This window comes from Dendrobates tinctorius, unplaced genomic scaffold, assembly GCF_039654945.1.
Source record: "Dendrobates tinctorius isolate UK_male_01 unplaced genomic scaffold, ASM3965494v1 ptg000102l, whole genome shotgun sequence".
NCBI lineage: Eukaryota > Metazoa > Chordata > Amphibia > Anura > Dendrobatidae > Dendrobates > Dendrobates tinctorius.
In genome coordinates, this window is record NW_027361770.1 from 36,281,128 (window position 1) to 36,303,376 (window position 22,249).

The following is a 22,249-nucleotide window of genomic DNA, read 5'->3' on the forward strand; positions in this document are numbered from 1 at the left end:
GGAGATCACGGGCCGTCGGAAGGTGAGTATATAACTTTTTTTTATTTTAACAGACCATGCATACCAGTTAAAGGGGGTGACTGGACCATGCATACCAGTTAAAGGGGGTGACTGGACCATGCATACCAGTTAAAGGGGGTGACTGGACCATGCATACCAGTTAAAGGGGGTGACTGGACCATGCATACCAGTTAAAGGGGGTGACTGGACCATGCATACCAGTTAAAGGGGGTGACTGGACCATGCATACCAGTTAAAGGGGGTGACTGGACCATGCATACCAGTTAAAGGGGATGACTGGACCATGCATACCAGTTAAAGGGGGTGACTGGACCATGCATACCAGTTAAAGGGGGTGACTGGACCATGCATACCAGTTAAAGGGGGTGACTGGACCATGCATACCAGTTAAAGGGGGGGACTGGACCATGCATAGCAGGAAAGGGGGGTGAGGGGACCATGCATAGCAGGAAAGGGGGGTGAGGGGACCATGCATAGCAGGAAAGGGGGGTGAGGGGACCATGCATAGCAGGAAAGGGGGGTGAGGGGACCATGCATAGCAGGAAAGGGGGGTGAGGGGGCCATGCATAGCAGGAAAGGGGGGTGAGGGGGCCATGCATAGCAGGAAAGGGGGGTGAGGGGACCATGCATAGCAGGAAAGGGGGGTGAGGGGACCATGCATAGCAGGAAAGGGGGGTGAGGGGGCCATGCATAGCAGGAAAGGGGGGTGAGGGGGCCATGCATAGCAGGAAAGGGGGGTGAGGGGGCCATGCATAGCAGGAAAGGGGGGTGAGGGGGCCATGCATAGCAGGAAAGGGGGGTGAGGGGGCCACGCATAGCAGGATAGGGGGGTGAGGGGTACCATTATAAGGCTGGGTTCACATGTAGCGGAAATTACCGCAAGAATTCAGGAATTCCATTCTGCGGGAAAATCGCATTTTAAATTCCTGCGATTTTTCCCGCGGAAAAACTAGCATTTTGCAAGCGTAATTAGCTTGCAGAATTGCTAGCGTTTTCCAAGCGATCTGGAGCATGGCTTGGAGAACTGATTGACAGGTTGGTCACACTCGTCAAACATAGTGTTTGACGAGTGTGACCAACTTTTTACTGTTGAGTCCGCCTATGCGGCATCAATAGTAAAAGAATCTAAAAAATAATAATAAAAAAATATATTGTTCTCACTTTCCGACGTCCCGCGCAGCCTTCCCGCCTCTCTCCACGCTCCCGGTCCCAGTAATCCTTTGCGACAATTACCGCGATGACGTCTGTTCTCGCGGGATCGCGACGTCTCGCGGTCATTCGCGATGACCGCGAGAACGGACGTCATCGCTCGCAAAGGCTTACTGGGACCGGGAGCATGAAGAGAGGCAGGAAGGCTGCGCGGAACGTCGGAAGGTGAGAATAACAATATTTTTTTATTTTAAATTCTATTTTTTTACAGGGATATGGTACCCAAAGCCCGGAGGACAGTCTCCTCTCCTCTGGACCGTGGGTACCATCCGCAAATGTTCTGCTTCTTTTCGCATGGTGTGCACAGCCACATGCGGAAAATAAGCAGAACAATGAATTCCTATGGGTGCGGGATCGCCGCGATTCCGCGAAATTAATGAGCATGCTGCGTTTTTTACCACGAAGCGATTCCGCCACGGTAAAAACCGCAGCATTAGCACAGCATTGCGGAATCCCATAGGAATGCATGGGATGCTTATTTTTCAAATCGCGCAGTTAAAACCGCCGCGGAAACGCAAAAAAAAACGCCACGTGTGAACTCAGCCTAAGACTCGCCCCAAATTTTGAGGAGAAAAATATATTAAAAAAAACAAAACTTTAACATAATGGTGGTGCTTATAATCCATGAGTTTTATTTCTTACTTGCTTACCGGGGGTGGTGGCTGCGGTGAAGGGGGGTCCCAGGGTCGCTGCTGGAGGAGGCAGGAGTAGGGTGACGCTGCAAGCCACAGGCTGGGGATGAGGGGTTGTCTGATGTGCAGTGTGTTGCGGGTGACACCCCGGCTCTGCTGCCCAGGGTGTGCGGCGCTGCGGGGGGCTCTGCCGACACTTCGTGAAAGTCCAGAGCCCCCTGCAGTTCTTCCATGGTTTCCTCTGTGCGGTGGACTCTGGGAATATGGCCGCCGGGGGGCGGCGTATTTGCAGATGGGGAGCTCGGCATCATGATCTCAGGAGATGAGATCATAGTGCTGAAATCTCATCTCTCGATATCACCATCTGTGCATGCGCCTCCCCCGGAAGCAGCCATGTTCACGGAGTTCACCGCACAGGGAATAGTGGAAGTGTCGGGGCTCTGGCCTGTCACAAAATGTCGGCAGAGCCCCAGGCAAGCACCTGACACCCACGCAGCACCGCTGGGCACTGGAGACACCCTCAGCACCAGCCAGCATTCGCCGGACACCCCCTCATTCCAGCCTACGGCCCAGACCAACTGTACCGGTAAGTCATGTACGCTTCGTAAGACGCACCCACATTTTCCTCCCAAATTTGGGGGAAAAAAGCGCGTCTTACAAAACGAAAAATACGGTATTTGATTTTATAAACAATTACATACATTATAGTACAAACACAGCGTAATAAACACATTTGACCCTTAAAGTTTATATAGTCCTATACCTGCCAAGGTAGTCCATGCCAAACAGTTATCAGTTTTGTCAAAATGAAGATTTTCCCAAAGACTGGTGACATGTTATTAAATACAAGGAATATACCAAAACTAGTATTGGTTTTATGCTCACTAACAACATGTTTACAATAGAAAATAATTGGTATCTATTATGTCCTCAACATGCAATATTTAAAAAGCCGAAGTAGCCAACCGGTTTAGTACAGTTATTCTGAGTAAGTCCACAGATGCTACCCCACGAGTGACCAGCCACCGTTCCCATATATTTATAAGCTTTTTTTTTTTTTTTTTTTTTATTACGTTCCTTTTTAATATATGTACCTCTCCAGGCATATGGTATTAATTTTAGCTTTCAAATTCTCCAATGTTGGGGGATTATGGTCTAACCAGTGCAGTGTTAACAATTTCCTGGCCAGAAACAGTATTCTCAGAATGGCAGTAGTCACAGAGGATCTTAAATTTATCCCCACCCCCAGAAGGCCTAGTATGCACACCCTAGGATCAAGTTGTATGTGTATCCCAGTAGTTGAATAATCAGAGAGGTCACTCCCACTCAGTAGTGGCCTATATCAACACATTCCCATAGCATATGCATCAGATGGGCCCCATTCGTACCACATCTCGGACGTGAGTCTTCAGTCCGAGCCCCAATTTTAAACAATATATCAGGTGTCTTATACCCTGTGGATAAGCAAAATTTGGGACTCAGAGATAGTATAGGTATTGTTTCTAGTATTTCATTCCATTGTTCTTCAGATATGGGGTCAATGTCCTCTTCCTACTTTGATCTGACCAAGATGGGATGCTTATCTAGATACAAGGGTAATATCATGTAAATGGAGTACATAAGGCTCTTTGTATTAGATGCTGTAGTGATTAAATCTAAGATATAGTGATTAGTGATATTTATTTTAGTAGTCTTAATTTGTGTCTGGAAGGCATGACAAAGCTGCAAATACTGATAGAAGGCTCTATGTGGAATGCCAAACCCAGAGCGAATCTGATCAAAACCTTGGATTGATCCGTCATGTATTTGGGTCAATAGCAAAATCCCTCTTTATTCCCATTCACCGAAGCCCTTTAGTTTAGCTATTTTGCTTAGTTTAGAATTGTGCCACAGAGGGGAATAGTTTGTGAATCCCTTGATATGGAGAATGTCCTTGCCTCAGCTATTGGTGTTGTCTCGTTTAGTGCCCTCCTTTATTAGCTGACCCGAAGCTCCACAGTGGTTAGTTGTACCCCAGCCCTGAAACTAATGTAGCTGGGAGGCTATGAAGTATAACCAAGCATTTGGAACTGCTAGACCCCCATTATCCTTTCCCTTCTGCAGAGTTTCAAGTTTAATTCTGGGTTGCTGTTTTTTCCAGATGAGTTCCCGAAACAGCCCATGTATTTTATGAAAGAAAAACATAAGAATCCAAATCAGAGTATTATGAAGAAAATAAAGGAGTTGGGGCATTAGGATCATTTTCAAAAGATTACGTCTTCCAAGGTCCCACTGGAGCTATTGGGAGGTGACACCATGTATCTACCTTAGACCTAAAAGTTAACAGCAGGGAGGCTAAATTATGTGAATGAAAGTCTTGAGGGTTAGCAGAGACTATTACCCCCAAATATTTAAGAGTTTACTATTTGAATTTGTGTATGCTCCAGTGAGTATTCCTCTGGAAGAGAGGATCAGCAGGCATAAGTAATTTGCTCCAGTTAATTAGACGGCCTGACCATTTTCCGTATGCTTTAAATATGTCCATTACTGGTCCTATAGAAGTGCTTAGGTCCCCCAATAAAAGAAGCATATAATCCGTGTAAAGAGATTTTCATCTCTATTGATCCACGCTGAAAGACAGAGATTGCAGGATTACTTCGTATTAAACAGGCAAGTGGCTCTATAACTACTACAAAAAGAAGGGGTGACAGGGGGCAACCCTGCCGTGTTTCCCTTCCCAGATCAAACAATCCCAATATATGACCGTTAACCCGGAGTTTTGCCCTAGGAGAACTATATAATAACTGGAACATTGAAATAAATTTATCACCGAATTTCATAACCCTTTAACACAGCCCACAACAAGTTCCATTCAACGCTGTCAAATGCCTTGGTGGAGTCTAAGGAAAGGATCGCCCTTGTTCCCATGGATTTTGAACTAAGCTGCATCCCCATATATAACTGCCTTATGTTATTTGAAGTGGACTTGTTTGGTATAAATCCAGTGTGATCATCCTGTATTAACCTTGCAATCACCTTGGATAATCTATTTGAAAGAATCTTAGCCAGCAGTTTGATGTCGGTATGGAGGAGGGAGATGTAAGAATCAGGCAGGGATGGATCCTTTCCAGGTTTCAGTATCAAAACCACCACCGCCTCTTTCATACACCATGTTCCAAATTATTATGCAAATTGGTTTTAAGGCTATATGCACACAGTGTTGAATGTGCTGAGGAATTTTCCCTGCAGCTTTTGCTAAATCCGCAGGTTAAATGACTTGTGGATTTACTGCAGTTTTTGTGCACTTTTCCCCTGCAGTTTTCCACCTGCAGATTTCTAGAATGGAGCAGGTGGAAAACTGCAGCAAATCCGCACAAAAGAAGTGAACATGCTGCAGTTTTCAGTCCGGAGCAAATCTGCCCGGAAAAAATCTGCAGCATGTGCACTGCGGATTTTCTTTTCCCTACACTACAGTGGTGCTGTACATCACTTGCAGTTCTGCTGCGGATCCACAGGGCCAAATCCGCTGCAGATCCTCAGCAGAATCCGCAACGTGTGCACATACCCTAAGTGTCATAGCGTTTTTTTTTTGTTTTTTTTCAATGAAACCCATTGATGGTATTGCGTCTCAGGGTACTTTGGATCACTGAAATCAATCTCTGATACCTGTGATAATTAGTTTACCATGTGAGCCCAATAAAAGGAAAACTGGACATTCCACACTATTAAGCAGGCCAGAGTTTTCCAGTAACATGGGAAAGAAGGAGGATCTCTCTGCTGCTTAAAAGCATCAAATAGTGAATGCCTTGGTCAAGGGATGAAAACATTAGATATTTCCTGAAAACTTCAGCGTGATCATCGTACTGTTAAGAGATTTGTGGCTGATTCTGAGCGCAGACGTTTTCGTGCTGATAAAGGCAGAATGAGGAAGGTTTCTGCCAGGCAAGTTCATCGGATTGAGAGCAGCTGCTTAAAAGCCATTACAAACCAGCAAACAGATATTTGAAGCTGCTGGTGCCTCTGGAGTCGTAGGCTTGCTGTAGTGCATAAACCTACTATTCGGCCACCCCTAAACAGTGGTCACAAACAGAAACGGTTGCAGTGGGCCCAGACATACCTGAAGACTAATTTTCAAACAGTCATGTTTACTGATGAGTGTCGAGCAACCCTGGATGGTCCAGATGGATGGAGTAGTGGATGGCCATCATGTCCCAACAAGACTGCACTGTCAGCAAGGAGGTGGAGTCATGTTTTGGGCCGGAATCATGGGGAAACAGCTGGTAGGGCCCTTCAAGGTTCTGGAAGGTGTGAAAATTACCTCTGCAAAGTATACAGAGTTCCTGACTGACAACTTTCTTCCATGGTATAAAAAGCAGAAACGTGCCTTCAGGAGCAAAATCATCTTCATGCATGACAATGCACCATCTCATGCTGCAAAGAATACCTCTGAGGCTATGGGCATAAAAGGAGATAAACTCATGGTGTGGCCACTATCTTCCCCTGACCTTAACACTATGAGAACCTTTGGAGTATCATCAAGCAAAAGATCTATGAGGGTGGGAGGCAGTTCGCATCAAAACAGCAGCTCTGGGAGGCTATTCTGACTTCATGCTAAGAAATACAAGCAGAAACTCTCCAAAAACTCACAAGTTCAATGGATGCGAGAATTGTGAAGGTGATATCAAAGAAGGGTTCCTGTGTTAACATGTAACTTGGCCTGTTAGGATGTTTTGGAGTTAAATAGCTTTTTTTTTTTTTTCGTTCAGTGAATGTGACCTCCTAAAGGTACTGTCACACTAAGCGATATCGCTAGCAATATCGCTATAACTTGTGACGTTATAGCGATATCGCTGTGTCTGATACTTACCTCCGACCCGCTCCCCCGCTGCTTATCGCTGATCGCGCGAGAACGTCCTGGACTGCTTCTCGTCGTCAGCTTCCTGTGGAGAGACGAGCGACGCGTGGCCACGGGCGGGAGGACGCAGGATCGCCTAGTGTGACAGGTAAGTAGCGACCCCCGACCCCAGCGATGTCGCTGGTGAGATCTGCCTGTGTGGCAGCTCACTAGCGACCACTTAGCGATGTACTAGCGATCCTGACCGCGTCATATCGCTGGTACATCGCTAAGTGTGATAGTACCTTTATGCTGCAAATTCCAAAAATGAGCATTTTCAGTTCTTTAAAACATATCAAATGTTTTGAATTTTTATTAATTTTGGAGATTATACTGTTATCATTAGGAGGTTTCTTCAATACAATTCGATGTATACTCGTAACAGGTGATGACTTTTATTAGACTGACTGTCATTTGCACCGACCATTTAGGAAAATCAGAGAAAAATATCATTTGCATAATAATTTGGAACATAGAATAGATCTTGGGAGGTTACCAATTCTAATACTTTCTTGAAAAACTGCCAGTAAATTTGGAAGCAATATTTATTGATGTTTTGAAGAATTCCCCTGATAACCCATCTGAGCCTAGGGCTTTCTCATTTCTGGACTCTTGAATGGCCTCCTCTAATTCCTCAAGTTCAAATGGTTTGTCTAGTATATCTCTCTCTAGATTTGATAATTGTGGTAATGAAATGGTTGCTAAAAAGTTCTCTATTTCTTCTGAATTGGTAACGCTTCTAGAAGAATAAATACTAGAAAAGTAATTATGCAGAGTGTGGAGAATATCTACATCCTCCGTAACCATAACCCCAGTGTCAGACTAGTCTAGAAATGTACGAGAACCCATTTTGAGCTTTAACAATAGTTGCTAGCAAGTGGTCTGCACTTTCACCCTCCGTAATATGTTTGTTTTGCAAAAAATAAGCTTTTGTGCAGCTAGTCCGTATACTTGATTTTTCATTAGTTTTTGAGATTCTTTCAGCTTTTCCGCAGTGCTAGCTGAGGGGTTTGATATAAGTTCTGATTCTGCTAGGCCAACCTGCTCTTGTAACTTTTGGGTGTATTCTCTTGTTTTAGTTTTCCGTTTATTATTTTCACTAATATAGAGCCCCCTAACAAATGCTTTCATGGCAATTTGTCGTGTAGAGAACCCCCAATAGTCTGAATCCAAAATGGGTTTAACCTCCATATGTTCTTAGTGACCAAGCCCTCCGTGCTCAACCTCAGTTGTACCCTTATGGGGGAATGATCCAACATGGTTCTTGGTAAATATTCAACCTCCTTTACCAGAGAACTCATATTCACATTTCCAAACGCAAAGTCAATTCTGGATAATGAATGTTAAGACATTGAATAGCAAGAATATTGTTTGATATTGGGGTGCTTAGTGCGCCAAATATCTATCAACTCCAGCTCCTGATAGAGAGGTCTGTGAGGCTGACTCAGATATGATTCTTGTATAGCATACCATCCATTTGAATTCCAGCCACTCTACTTATCTAAACAGGCATTAAGTGGCTACCTGTCAAAGAACAGACTGACAACTGAAAAATACTATATGCAGGGAAGAGGTTAAAAAAGAGGTAAAAAAAGAAACCACAACCGTCCTCTTGTCAGGATCATACAGCTCTCAGGGGCGCCTGTTCCGTAGGGCTTTTTCACTATTGTCCAGCCACACCAAAGCATCATGCGGGGTAGTAGAAAAGATTGGAGTCCGGACCAACGGGACTGGATTTTTTCTACTTATTTTTCAGAAGAAAATATAATGCGTACAAAAGAAAATTTTCATGGACATGACCCAGTCGACTCCAATATTTTCTATTATCCTTGATGTGAGGCCAGGGCGAGGCTGGTGTCTGAGCCTCAGATGGGTGAGCATAGAGCAACTGGGTGACCTGGAATCAAGTTTTTATCATGCGGGGTCTCAAAGATATATATCTCTCCTTATGCAGCTACTTGGAGTTTAGCAGGATAAAGCATGGAGTAAAGGTACTGTCACACTTAGCGATGCACCAGCGATATGACGCGGTCAGGATCGCTGGTGCATCGCTAAGTGATCGCTAGTGACCTGCCACACAGGCAGATCTCACCAGCGACATTGCTGGGGTCGGGGGTCGTTACTAACCTGTCACACTAGGCGATCCTGACGTCCTCCCGCCCGCATCCACGCTCGTCTCTCCACAGGAATCCCCAGCAGGAAGCAGACGATGAGAAACGGTCCAGGACGTTCTCGCACGATCAGCGATAACCAGTGGGGGAGCGGTCGGAGGTAAGTATCAGACATAGTGATATCGCTAGCAATATCGCTATAACGTCACAAGTTATAGCGATATTGCTAGCGATATCGCTAAGTGTGACAGTACCTTTAGGCACTATCTGTCTTTTTATTTTTATATCAAGAGACTTTGCTCGCCTTTTTTGTATTTCTGCAGAAAAGTCTGGGTAAATGAAGTTTTATCTCCATTAATAGCGATATCTGAGTTCCCTAGCTCTTTTTCTTTTTTTTTAAGAACGCAACCTAGTCTTCCATAACACCTCAGCAGTGTCATAGGCTGATCGCCTTGATACCACTCCCCATTGATGCAGTAATTGATACAAAAGGATCCCCGACCAAGTATTGAGTGCATTTACTGAAAATACATTTCAGTAGGCCAACATTTCAGATTTTAAAATAATTTTTCAAGCTGGTGTTATGAAGTATTCTAATTTACTGAGATAATGACTTTTGGGTTTTCATTGGCTGTAAGCCATAATCAATAACAGAAATAAAAACTTGAAATAGATTACTCTTTGTAATGACTCTATATAATAAGTTTCACTTTTTGTGTTGAAGAACTGAAATAAATTAACTAAATCTATGCAGGACACACTTCCGGGGCATAGACCGCGCTGGAAAATACCGGCGCATGCGCAGTACCGCTTATATGCTTCGCCCACAGTTGGGCAAAGCGTACTGCGCAGGCGCCGGAGGCCTTTTTGAATGTGCAAGCGCGGCAAGCAACGTTATCTGTGATATTCACAGATGAAGATTACGCTCAGCAACCCGAGGGGGGGGGGGAGTGGAGAAGCCGACTAAGCCTCGCCCATCGGACTGGACCGCTGCTATTTGCATACCTCTTCACCAAGATAACAAAGGTATTTTTGCATCAAAGGTGCGGGGTCGGGGGGAATAAAAAATCCTAAAAGAATCCTTATGGGACGCACAATTGAGTGATATCTTTACATGATATCACTAAAAAGGGGTGAGAGATTCCCTTTAAGCTGACGTGACAGTGGATACCGGGCACTCACTGCTAGGAGCGGTGCCCGCACACACCATTTAGAAGGCAGGCTTTAGGGCAGGGGCGCTCCCTCCGCTCTGATCAGCTCCCCCGCAATGTTATTGTGAAGGGCCAATTGTTGCCATGGTGACCCCACGTAGTCATGGTAACATTCAGGTTATCCGATACTAGCAAGCTGTTTTCACCATTCGTAGTTCATGGCCTAACATGTTTGTGTCTGCAGCACTGACAGGGTATAAAGCATAGCAATGTTACTGCATTAATAACTGAAAATAAATGCAAACCACAAAACAAGCTACAGTCATATGTTAAAGTTTGGGCACCCCTATTAATGTTAACCTTTTTTCTTTATAACAATTTTGGTTTTTGCAACGGCTATTTCAGTTTCATATATCTAATAACTGATGGACTCAGTTATATTTCTGGATTAAAATGAGGTTTATTGTACTAACAGAAAATGTGCAATCTGCATTTAAACAAAATTTGACCGGTGCAAAAGTATGGGCACCTCAACATAAAAGTGACATTAATATTTCGTAGATCCTCCTTTTGCAAAAAATAACAGCCTCTAGTCGCTTCCTGTAGCTATTAATGAGTTCCTGGATAAAGGTATTTGTGACCATTCCTGTTTACAAAACAATTCCAGTTCAGTTAAGTTTGATGGTCACTGAGCATGGACAGCCCGCTTCAAATCATTCCGCAGATGTTCAATGATATTCAGGTCTGGGGACTGGGATGGCCATTCCAGAACATTGTAATTGTTCCTCTGCATGAATGCCTGAGTAGCGGTGTTGGAGCTGTGTTTTGGATCATTGTCTTGCTGAAATATCCATCCCCTGCGTAACTTCAACTTCGTCACTGATTCTTGCACATTATTGTCAAGAATCTGCTGATACTGAGTTGAATCCATGCGACCCTCAACTTTAACAAGATTCCCGGTGCCGGCATTGGCCACACAGCCCCAAAGCATGATGGAACCTCCACCAAATTTTACTGTGGGTAGCAAGTGTTTTTCTTGGAATGCTGTGTTTTTTAGCCTCCATGCATAACGCCTTTTTGTATGACCAAACAACTCAATCTTTGTTTCATCAGTCCACAGGACCTTCTTCCAAAATGTAACTGGCTTGTCCAAATGTGCTTTTGCATACCTCAGGCAACTCTGTTTGTGGCATGCTTGCAGTAACGGCTTCTTACGCATCACTCTCCCATACAGCTTCTCCTTGTGCAAAGTGCGCTGTATTGTTGACCGATGCACAGTGACACCATCTGCAGCAAGATGATGCTGTAGGTCTTTGGAGGTGGTCTGTGGATTGTCCTTGACTGTTCTCACCATTCTTCTTCTCTGCCTTTCTGATATTTTTCTTGGCCTGCCACTTCTGGGCTTAACAAGAACTGTACCTGTGTTCTTCCCTTTCCTTACTATGTTCCTCACAGTGGAAACGGACAGGTTAAATCTCTGAGACAACTTTTTGTATCCTTCCCCTGAAAAGCTATGTTGAATAATCTTTGTTTCAGATCATTTGAGAGTTGTTTTGAGGAGCCCATGATGCCACTCTTCATAGGAGAATCAAATAGGAGAACTACTTGCAAGTGGCCACCTTAAATACCTTTTCTCATGATTTGATACACCTGGCTATGAAGTTCAAAGCTCAATGAGGTTACAAAACCAATTTAGTGCTTCACGAAGTCAGTAAAAAGTAGTTAGGAGTGTTCAAATCAAGAAAATAAGGGCACCCTTATTTTCTTGATTTGAACACTCCTAACTACTTTTGCACCGGTCAAATTTTGTTTAAATGCAGATTGCACATTTTCTGTTAGCACAATAAACCTCATTTGAATCCAGAAATATAACTGAGTCCATCAGTTATTAGATATATGAAACTGAAATAGCTGTTGCAAAAAAACAAAATTGTTATAAAGAAAAAAGGTTAACATTAATAGGGGTGCCCAAACTTTAACATATGACTGTATGTGTCACATAGTAAAAATTTCAATTTTATTGAAATACATATTAAAGATAACAGTAAAAACCATATATGAAATAGGGACAGGAAAGTGCAAAAATCTCCACCATTAAGGTAAGCAGAAAACCATCAAAAGAAGCCCATGACAATGTATGGACAAAAAAAGTGAAAAAAGTCTCACTATACAAAATGTACAATTAGCAGCAATCAAATCCCAGGACAAAAAACGCCCAGGCACAATAGATTAAATATACCGTAAGTCATAAATGGTACTAAGGGGCTGAGTATAGAAAAAGCCTCAAAGAAATGCCTAAGTGTCCAATGCTGCAAAAAATAGTGTGACTAAAGGTTTGCTTGCATCTTCGGTTGGTTCCTTGTGGTCTAGCGCGGATAAACCCCGGCCTTTCTCTTCTCTACTGTAAGTGTCCAAAGGAAATATGTAGCTCAAAGTTTGATGATTAAATGTTAGTCCATGTGGCAAAATAATCAGAGTACATATTGGAGATATTGAAAGCTAAAAAAATGTAAAAAGGTGTTTCTACATTACCTCAGAAGGCAGCGGTACCCCATTAATAACTGGTCTGACTGCTAAAAGTGAAAGTCCCATAGTGGGACTAAAGGCCCTTTTACATTTAGCGATGCACCAGCGATCCCGACCACGATACGACCCGGTCAGGATCGCTGGTGCATCGCTAAATGGTCGCTAGTGAGCTGCCACACAGGCATATCTCGCAGCGATGCAGCGGACAATACTTACCTTTCAGACGCGGCGATCCTGACGTCCTCCTGCCCGCGTCCACACGTCGGCGCCACAGGAAGCCCATCAGGAAGCGCCCGACGAGAAATGGAGCTGGCCGATCTCGCGCGATCAGCGATGGGACAGCGGGGGAGCCGGTCGGCGGTAAGTATCACACATAGCGATATCGCTAGCAATATCACTATAACGTCACAAAATCGATGACGTTATAGCGATATTGCTAGCGATATCACTATGTGTAAAACCCACTTAAGTTAAAAAAAAAGAAAAAAAAAAACTTGAAAATATTCTTAAACACTAAAAAATAAAAAATAAATTGTACCCATAGATGTGTACTTTTATTTTTTTAAAAAAATATTTGCTATCTGCACATCCGATACGACCTGAGCTATAAAACTGTCCCACTAGTTAACCCTGTAACTAAGCGCTGTAAAAAAATATAAAACAAGGCGAAAGCCTGGAGCCTGCACATTTCCATTGCATCGATGCTGTGGCCTCCGGGAAAATGGCAGCCGGAGGCGGTGCATGCGCAGATTGAGAGCTTGGCAACGAGATCTCCTCTCCCAAGAGATCTCGTTGCCGAGATCTCAGTCTGTGCATATGCCACCTCCAGCAGCCATTTTCCCGGAGGCCACAGCATCGAGGCAGTGGAAGTGCGTGGGCTCCAGGCTTTCACAAAATGTTGCTGGAGCCCTCGCACCGCCGAACCTGCAGCACCAGCCTTGGGATGGAATTTCCTGGAGACCACCTCATCGCAGCATTGGAAGTGTGGGGGCTCCTGGCTTTCACAAAATGTCAGCGGAGCCCCCACACTGTAGAACCTGTCGCACCAGTCATTGCCAGACCCACAAACACCCCCTGTGACTCTGCTCCACCAGCATTGCTGATTCCCGCCCCCCCTAGGGTAAGCTGAATTCAGGACTGTAAGACTGACTCCCATTTAACACATTAATTTTTTTTCCCCATTTTGCTTCTGAAAATTTGGGGTGAGTCTTATGGTCTAGTGCGTCTTATATTCGGAAAAATACGGTATATCTGACATTGCTGTAATTGCACCAACCCGAAGAATAAAGTTGTCTAATCACTTACCGTATTTTTCGGACTATAAGATGTACCCCAAATTTTCAGAAGTAAAATGGGAAAAAAATGCGTCAAATGGGGGTCCGTCCTACAGTCCAAATTCAGCTTACCGGGGGAAATCTGTAGCGCTGGTGGAGCGTGGTCACAGGGGGTGTTCGGTGGTCCGGCAATGATATGACTCCTATCCCAGACTGGTGCGGCAGGTTCTATGGTGTAGGGGCTCCAATGACATTTTCTGTAAGCCCTGAGCCCCCGCACATCCATTGCTGTGAAGCGGTGGCCTCCGGGAAATCCCATCCCAGGCTGATGCGGCAGGCTCGTCGGTGCTCTGTGGTATGGAGGCTCCGCCGACATTTTGTGAAAGCCCGGAGTCCCGTACATCTCCACTGCTGCAATGTGGTGGCCTCCAGGAAAATGGTCGGCGTATGCTCAGATTGAGGTATCGGGGTGAGGTCTCGTTGCCGAGATCTCAATCTGCACATGTGCCGCTTCCAGCAGTCATTTTCCCAGAGGCTACCCATCACCGCAATGGAAGTGTGGAGCTCCAGGCTTTCAGAAAATGCCAGCAGAGCCCCGCACCACTGCACACTGCCGAATACTCCCTCACCAGCGTGAGAAGGGAGAGTGTGATCATCACCCTGCAGCGTCGATCGCCACAGAATCGCCCGACTCCTGCTGCCACCACATTACTTGTAAGTATATTCCAACTATAAGACACACTCCCATTTTCCTCCCAAATTTTGGGGAAAGTGCGTCTTATAGTCCGAAAAATACGGTATATTAACGTGCTCCAAGATGGAATAGCAAAGCTGATCCATTCCCTTTAATGTGTGCACGTATTCTTTTCCAGCCTTTCCATAACCCTTTCACAACTTTTCTCAGATGTTTCTGCCATCCGTTTCAAAATTAATCAAAAACTTTTTTCTAATAAATTGGAAAAATGTCTTTCAAATTCTGATCTGTGTTTTGTTCTGTTGCGAATAAAATATGGAAATTTCCAAATCATTGCGTTATTGTTTTCTTTACGTTTTATAAAACATCCCAACTTTTTAGTATTGGGGCTTCTCATAGAATGGATTTAGAAATATAACTTGTCCCTCAAGAAACAATCCCTCTTATGGATGGAAGAATGGGAGGAAAAAATGAATATGGGAAAAAAACATAAAATTGCCAGGTCTGGAAGATGAAAAAAAAAATCAGTTGCCAAACAGTAACCCTTTTTCAGTAACAGTAACTCAGGTCTATGCCTCCTTGTTATGTCACCTTGTTTGTGGCCCTTGTAAATCTTTGGAATGTTCCCTTCCACCGCACACCCCAGCTTTGGGTCTTTTATTCTTTTAGTGGCAATATTATGTCCTTAGGCCAACGGTAAGCAGTCTAATCATATTGATCAATGAACTTTTGATAATTTCAGTTGGACTTCCCAAACTTATACAGTACACAAAGAAAATGGTGCTGCTGCCTGTAGTCTTACTGATTTCTATCTGTAGGTAGAGCCACGTTGGTCTCAAATGAATAAAGACGTTAAAGGGACTCTGTCGGCACAGATTGACTGTTCAAAGCAAATACAATTGCTTAGTGCATCATGGCATGGCCTATTTTTAAATACATTTTCCCACGTGCTTGTTTTCCTTCTGTCTCCACTTTTTTCTGTCTCTGTGAAGCCAACTTTTCATGGCTGAATCCTCAGTGTGTGATGTGGCTGAGACTCTGGTCTGCATGTGATGACCGCTGGATCTGGCAAGCAGAGCTGATTCCTAGTGGTGTGTACATTGTTAGGATTTCATTTAGTCCAGGGCTTCCCAAAAACTTGCCCAGGGGTGGAAAACCCCTTTAAAGGTAATATAATGTTTGGTATAGGGTTGTTTTTTTATTAGTAAGAACAGAAGCCTAGTAATGTGTTTCTATCATGACGAAATGTGCTGTTTGCAGGAATATATACCACTTTGGAATATCTTTGATTACCTTAACTTTCTTATGTATTTTGCAGTTCCAAATTGGCACAATGAGTGACAGAGATCTGTATGAGAGAAATAAAAAATCGTACTTTTGTAAGGTAAGAGTATGTATGTGTAGCAGTGGTCAGTCCTGTTTTACTATAGAATATTAGGACAGAGGACATATACTAGGAAGGCTATGTTTTACTTGTTGACTTCATTGTGGAAACTGTAGCGTGTAGAACATTGTCCTTTTAGTTTTAGGGGCTGTTCACATGCAACGTTTTTGCTCCATTTTGTCTGAAGCCAAAACATGCTCTCTTTACAGTAAAAATGCTGTGTTCAAAACTTCAGTCTCTTGCAGTGGTTTTTTTTTCTACAGCATTTGTTGATTGTGGAATACATGTGTTTTTTCTGCAGTGTATTTTTTAATAAAGTTAATTTTAGTTACAAAAAAGCTACAAAACACAGCAAAAATGTGTGTTGCTTTTTTGCAGTGTTTTTATTTTCACTCTCATTGCTTATTATGGGTCAATAAAGCTTTAAAAAATGTTAAAAGAATTGACATGCAGACTTTTCAAACAATATTGCAATTTGGCTATTGCTATATATTGCAAAATAGACAACTGTAATTTTGTTTTTCAGCAACTAATTCATTTTGTTAAAAGACTTACAGATTTCCATTTATATGCTACAAATTTTGAAATTTCAGCATGCATTATTTGCTTACACAGCTATTTCGGCTTCTTTACCATTGTGACCTGACACATCATAATTGCAGATTCATTCGGGATGTCCATCATACTTAAAGCAAAGCTGTTGCCAGTTTTAGCCAAGGCAACACCTTTCTGGGCTGGTATACAGTATTATACAATGCTGTATATCTGCCCCCAGCCCGACCTGCAAGAGAAGAAAAATAACTTTTTATTATACTCACCTGCGGGGCGGGCCGGTGCCATTGGCGTCGCTGGTCCTCCCATCTTAAGATGGCTGTCCTCCTGCTTGCTTCATGTGGATGACACGTCCCAGTGTCATCCATACAATGTTCTTGGCATTGCGCTCCTGTGCAGGCATACGCTGACCTGTTGAGGGAAGAGCAAAGTACTGCAGTGCACAGGTGCCGGGAAAGGTCAAAGGCCCATCGCATTCGCATTGCAGTACTTTATTCTACCCTAGTCAAGGCAGAGAAGTACGCCTATGCAGGAGCAGACTGTGACAGTCATGCAGGGATGAGTCATCCACATGAAGCAAGCAGGAGGACAGCGATCATAAGAAGATGGGAGGCGCTGGACCAGGACCAGCGACACCCCTCGGACCGGACTGCACTGCAGGTGAGTTTGTTATTTTTCTTCTTGCAGGTTGGGGTCAGATATACAGATATTTCTTTTAAAGAAATGTATTCTCTTATGTTTACGTCAGTTTGAATCGCCCACCATTTCAGAAAGCAAAAGAAGCATATTTGCTATTGCCATATCCAATCTAAGGAAATATAACATCTGATGGCTAAATTACCGTAGCAAGCAGATCTTGGGCTGCAGTGAAATCTGAAAATGGTTTATTATAAGGTTTTTTATTTATTTTTTTTGTTTCTAAAGACAGTATGAATCTGTGTGCCAGAATACTGGTTCAATGCCTACTGTTCTGCAATATGTATGAGAGGCATAAGTGAGACATAATTTTAGGTAGATGGTTTAAGGCTATGTGCACACGTTGCGGATTCCGCTTCGGTTTTTTCAGCGCGGAAACGCAGGTAAAACCGCAGGTAAAGTGACCTGCGGTTTTCCTGCGGTTTGGTCTGCGGTTTTGCCCTGCGGTTTCACACCTCTACTATGTTAAAGGTATGAAACCGCTGTGGAAACCGCACAAACAATTGACATGCTGCGGTTTGAAAACCGCAGCAAAACCGCGCGGAAAAAACCGCACCGTCAGCTCAGCGTTTTTGAAACCCCATAGGGTTTCATTGTACTGTACTTGGTCAGCGGAACTGCTGCGTTTCCGCAGCAGCAAAAACGCTGCGGAAACGCAGCAGAATCCGCAACGTGTGCACATAGCCTTAGGCTACGTTACCATGATGAGTTTTTGAATTCTTGATGTTGGAAAATTTTCTGCAGCATCTCTGCACCTATTGGCTAAATGTGTTTACTTGTGTTTTTTCATTGCATTTTTGACACTGCATATATTTTATTTTTTTCCTCTTTTTAAAATGTCATGTTTTAAATAAAGCTGCTTTGTTTTTGATGTTTCCTGGTTTTTGGCTTTATCAAAACTTTATTGATAAATTCATGTGCTACTCAAAAGCAGTTTTAGTCCTTTTCTGCTGCAGAAAAGGACCATGTGTTTTACCTACAGATTTTCCACATCTAGTGCAATTTTAATGGGGAAAATCCACATATTAATCAGTGTACCGCATATTACCCAGGCCCATTACCTCAATAAAGGGAGGGCAACACTCCAAAACATGAAATATCATACTGATCATGCAACATGTAAGTAGCACTGAGATCAAGAAGTGTTCAAATAAGATATATTAGACTAAAATCATGCACAAATTCATGAAACATGAAAAGGATAAAAAAAGTGCCTCAAACCAAAACACAAAGGAGGCAGCAGCAGTGTGCGGCATTAGATTATTATAGTTATGAATGATACAGAATTATTTAAATAAGCCTGTAAATTGGTCCTGATAAGTCTCAATGGTCGCATGTCTGTGACTGCACAGAAATGCAATTGCCCCCAGATACCACAATTAACCCCTTAACCCCCAAGGGTGGCTTGCACGTTCATGACCGGGCCAATCTTTACAATTCTGACCACTGTCCCTTTATGAGGTAATAACTCTGGAACACTTCCATGGATCCTGGTGATTCTGACATTGTTTTCTCGTGACATATTGTACTTCATGTTAGGCCGGTTTCACATTAGCGCTTTAAGCGCACGCACGGCCGGGGGTAGCTCCGCCCCCGAGCCGGCTCTCTGCCCGGCGTGCCCGCCCCTTGCTTGTAGCGCCGCCTACTAGCGGACAGCGGCGCCTGCGATCGGCGCACCCTATCTTTAGCATAGGGTGCGCAGATCGTGCGCAGGCCGTGCGCTAGTTGCGCTTTGACCTGCGCTGCGCACTTTTGACGGTGCGCCGTGCGCGCCAAAATCCGAAAAGTTTGATTTTGGCGCGCACGGCGCACCGTCAAAAGTGCGCAGCGCAGGTCAAAGCGCAACTAGCGCACGGCCTGCGCACGATCTGCGCACCCTATGCTAAAGATGGGGTGCGCCGATCGCAGGCGCCGCTGTCCGCTAGTAGGCGGCGCTACAAGCAAGGGGCGGGCACGCCGGGCAGAGAGCCGGCTCGGGGGCGGAGCTACCCCCGGCCGTGCGTGCGCTTAAAAAGCGCTAATGTGAAACCGGCCTTAGTGGTAAAATTTCATTCAAATAACTTGCGTTTATTTGTGGAAAAAAAAGCAGAAATTTGGCGAAAATTTTTAAAATTTCGCAATTTTACAACTTTGAATTTTTATGCCCTTAAATCACAGAGATACGGCACACAAAAAACTTAATAAGTAACATTTCCCACATGTTTACTTTACATCAGCACAATTTTGGAACCAAAATTTTTTCTGTTAGTAAGTTATAAGGGTTAAAAGTTGACCAGCGATTTCTCAATTTTACAACACCATTTTATTTTTACGGACCACATCACATTTGAAGCCACTTTGAGGGGTCTGTGATAGAAAATCCCCAAAAGTGACACCATTCTAAAAACTGCACCCCTCAAGGTGCTCAAAACCACATTCAAGAAGTTTATTAACCCTTCAGGTGCTTCACAGGAATTTTTTGAATGTTTAAAAAAAAAAAAATTAACATTTAACTTTTTTTCACAAAAAAAATTACTTCAGGTCCAATTTTTATTATTTTACCAAGGGTAACAGGAGAAATCGGACCCCAAAAGTTGTTGTCCAATTTGTCCTGAGTACGCTGATGCCTCATATGTGGGAGAAAACTACTGTATATGGGCACACGTCGGGGCTCTGAAGGGAAGTAGTGACGTTTTGGAATGCAGACTTTGATGGAATGGTCTGCGGGTGTCATGTGCGTATGGAGAGCCCCTGATGTACCTAAACTATTGAAACTCCCCACAAGTGACCCCATTTTGGAAACTAGACACCCCCCCCCCCCACGGAACTTATCTAGATGTGTGGTGAGCACTTTGAACCCCCAAGTGCTTCACAGAAGTTTATATCGCCCGGGTGTGAAAATAAAAAAAATCATTTTTTCCACAAAAATATTTTTGCCCCCAATTTTTTATTTTCCTAAGGGTAACAGGAGAAACTGGATCCCAAAAGTTGTTTTGCAATTTGTCCTGAGTAGGCTGATACCCTATATGTGGGGTAAAACACTGTTTGGGCGCATGGCAGAGCTTGGAAGGGAAGGAGCACCATTTGACTTTTTCAACGCAGAATTGGCTGGAATTGAGATCAGACGCCATGTTGCATTTGGAGAACACCTGATGTCCCCAAACAGTGGAAACCCCCCAATTCTAACCCCAACACACCCCTAACGGTAATCTCAGCCCTAACCCTTGCCCTAACCCTAATGGGAAAATGGAAATAAATACATTTTCTTTTAATTTTATTATTTTTCCCTAACTAAGGGGGTGATAACGGGGGGTTTGATTTACTATTTATAGCGGTTTTTATTTTTGGCAGCTGTCACATGCTAAAAGACTCTTTTTATTGTAAAAATAGTTTTTGCATCACCACATATTGAGAGCTATAATTTTTCTATATTTTGACCCACCGAGTCATGTGAGGTCTTATTTTTTGCGGGACGAGTTGACGGTTTTATTGTTATCATTTTCGGGCACGTGACGTCTTTTGATCGCTTTTTATTCCGATTTTTGGGACGCAGAATGAACAAAAACCAGCGTTTAATGAATTTCTTTTGGGGGGTGCGTTTACACCGTTCCGCCTACGGTAAAATTGATAAAGCCCTTTTATTCTTCGGGTCAGTACGGTTACAGCGATACCTCATTTAGGTCTTTTTTATGTTTTGGCGCTTTTATGCAATGAAAACTATTTTATATAAATAATTTTTGCATCGCTTTATTCTGCGAGCTATAACTTTTTAATTTTTTTTGCTGATGATGCTGTATGGCGGCTCGTTTTTTGCGGGACAAGATGATGTTTTCAGCGGTGCCATGGATATTTATATGCGTCTTTTTGATCGCGCGTTATTGCACTTTGTTTGGCGGTATGATAATAAATCATTATTTTTTGCTTTGTTTTTTATTTTTATTTTTTAAGGGATTCGCTAAAGGGGTTAACTAGTGGGACAGTTTTATAGGGCGGGTCGTTACGGACGCGGCGATACCAAATATGTGTACTTTTTTATTTCCAAAAAATAATTTATTAGGGAATTTTTTTTTTTAAAATTATTTTTACACTTTTTTTTTTAACTTACATTGTCCCACGGGGGGACATACCTGTCATGTGACAGATCGCTGATCTGTCACATCAAGCGATCTGTCACAGGCACTGCACAGGCTTTCCTCATGCCTGCGCTTTGCAGGCACTGAGGAAGCCAGCTCCCTGCAGGCCCCCGAATGTCCCTGTCGCCATCTTGGATTCGGGGACGTGCAGGGATGGAGCCCCCCGCAGCAGCGCTGCACAGTGCGCTGCTGTGGGGGGGGCTCAGGGAAGCACGGAGGGAGCCCCCTCCCTGCCGAGGCTTCCCTTTAACCCCCGGTACACCGCGATCGTGTTTGATCGCAGTGTGCAAGGGGTTAACGTGTCGGGGGCGGTCCGTGACCGCTCCTGACGCATTGTGCTGGGTGTCAGCTGTGATCAGCGGCGCTCACCAAGTGGGCGCCGCTGATAGCTGTGGCGTACTATCCCGTCCCTGGGAATTAAGTCCCAGGGCACATGGACGGGATTGAACGTCACATGACAGAAAGGGGTTAATCAAATGAAATCCTCAAAATTTGCGTGGAATATTTTAACTCCTTCCCAACCAGTGACAGTCGTATGCGTCATGAAAGTCGGTGTCAATCCGACCAATGACTCATATGCTGTCATGACTTCATAGCGCCCCCCCCCCTTTGCGGGTCGGGTGACCGGGGTCAATGAAAGTTCACCCGACACGCAGGTACAGGGTCTTTGCCCCCCCCCCCCCCCCCCCCCCAGTGACTACGGTTGCTCTGATTGGCTGTTTCACTTTTAACAGCCAATCAGAGTGATATCAAATTTCATTGATGAAATATTAGGCTGTGTGCACACGGTGCGGATTCTGCTGCGTTTCCGCAGGGGTTTTGCCCCTGCGGAAACGCAGCAGTTCCGCTGACAAAGTACAGTACAATGAAACCCTATGGGGATTCAAAAACACTGTGCTCACGGTGCGTTTTTTTTCCACGCAGTTTTGCTGCGGTTTACAAACCGCAGCATGTCAATTGTTTGGGCGGTTTCCGCAGCGGTTTAACACCTTTAACATAGTAGAGGTGCAAAAC

The 22,249-nt window shown here is 44.0% G+C and overlaps 1 protein-coding gene across 5 annotated transcripts in view; it reads left to right on the forward strand.

Annotated features, from left to right (window-relative positions):
- Window positions 1-22,249, forward strand: part of LOC141099773 (uncharacterized) — a 176,091-nt gene that overhangs the window by 6,953 nt on the left and 146,889 nt on the right. For all 5 annotated transcript variants that reach the window (XM_073587824.1, XM_073587826.1, XM_073587828.1 and 2 more), the window contains exon 2: window positions 15,810-15,875. In XM_073587824.1, coding sequence (XP_073443925.1) covers window positions 15,810-15,875 — 66 coding nt within the window. The remainder of the gene's footprint in view (window positions 1-15,809; window positions 15,876-22,249) is intronic.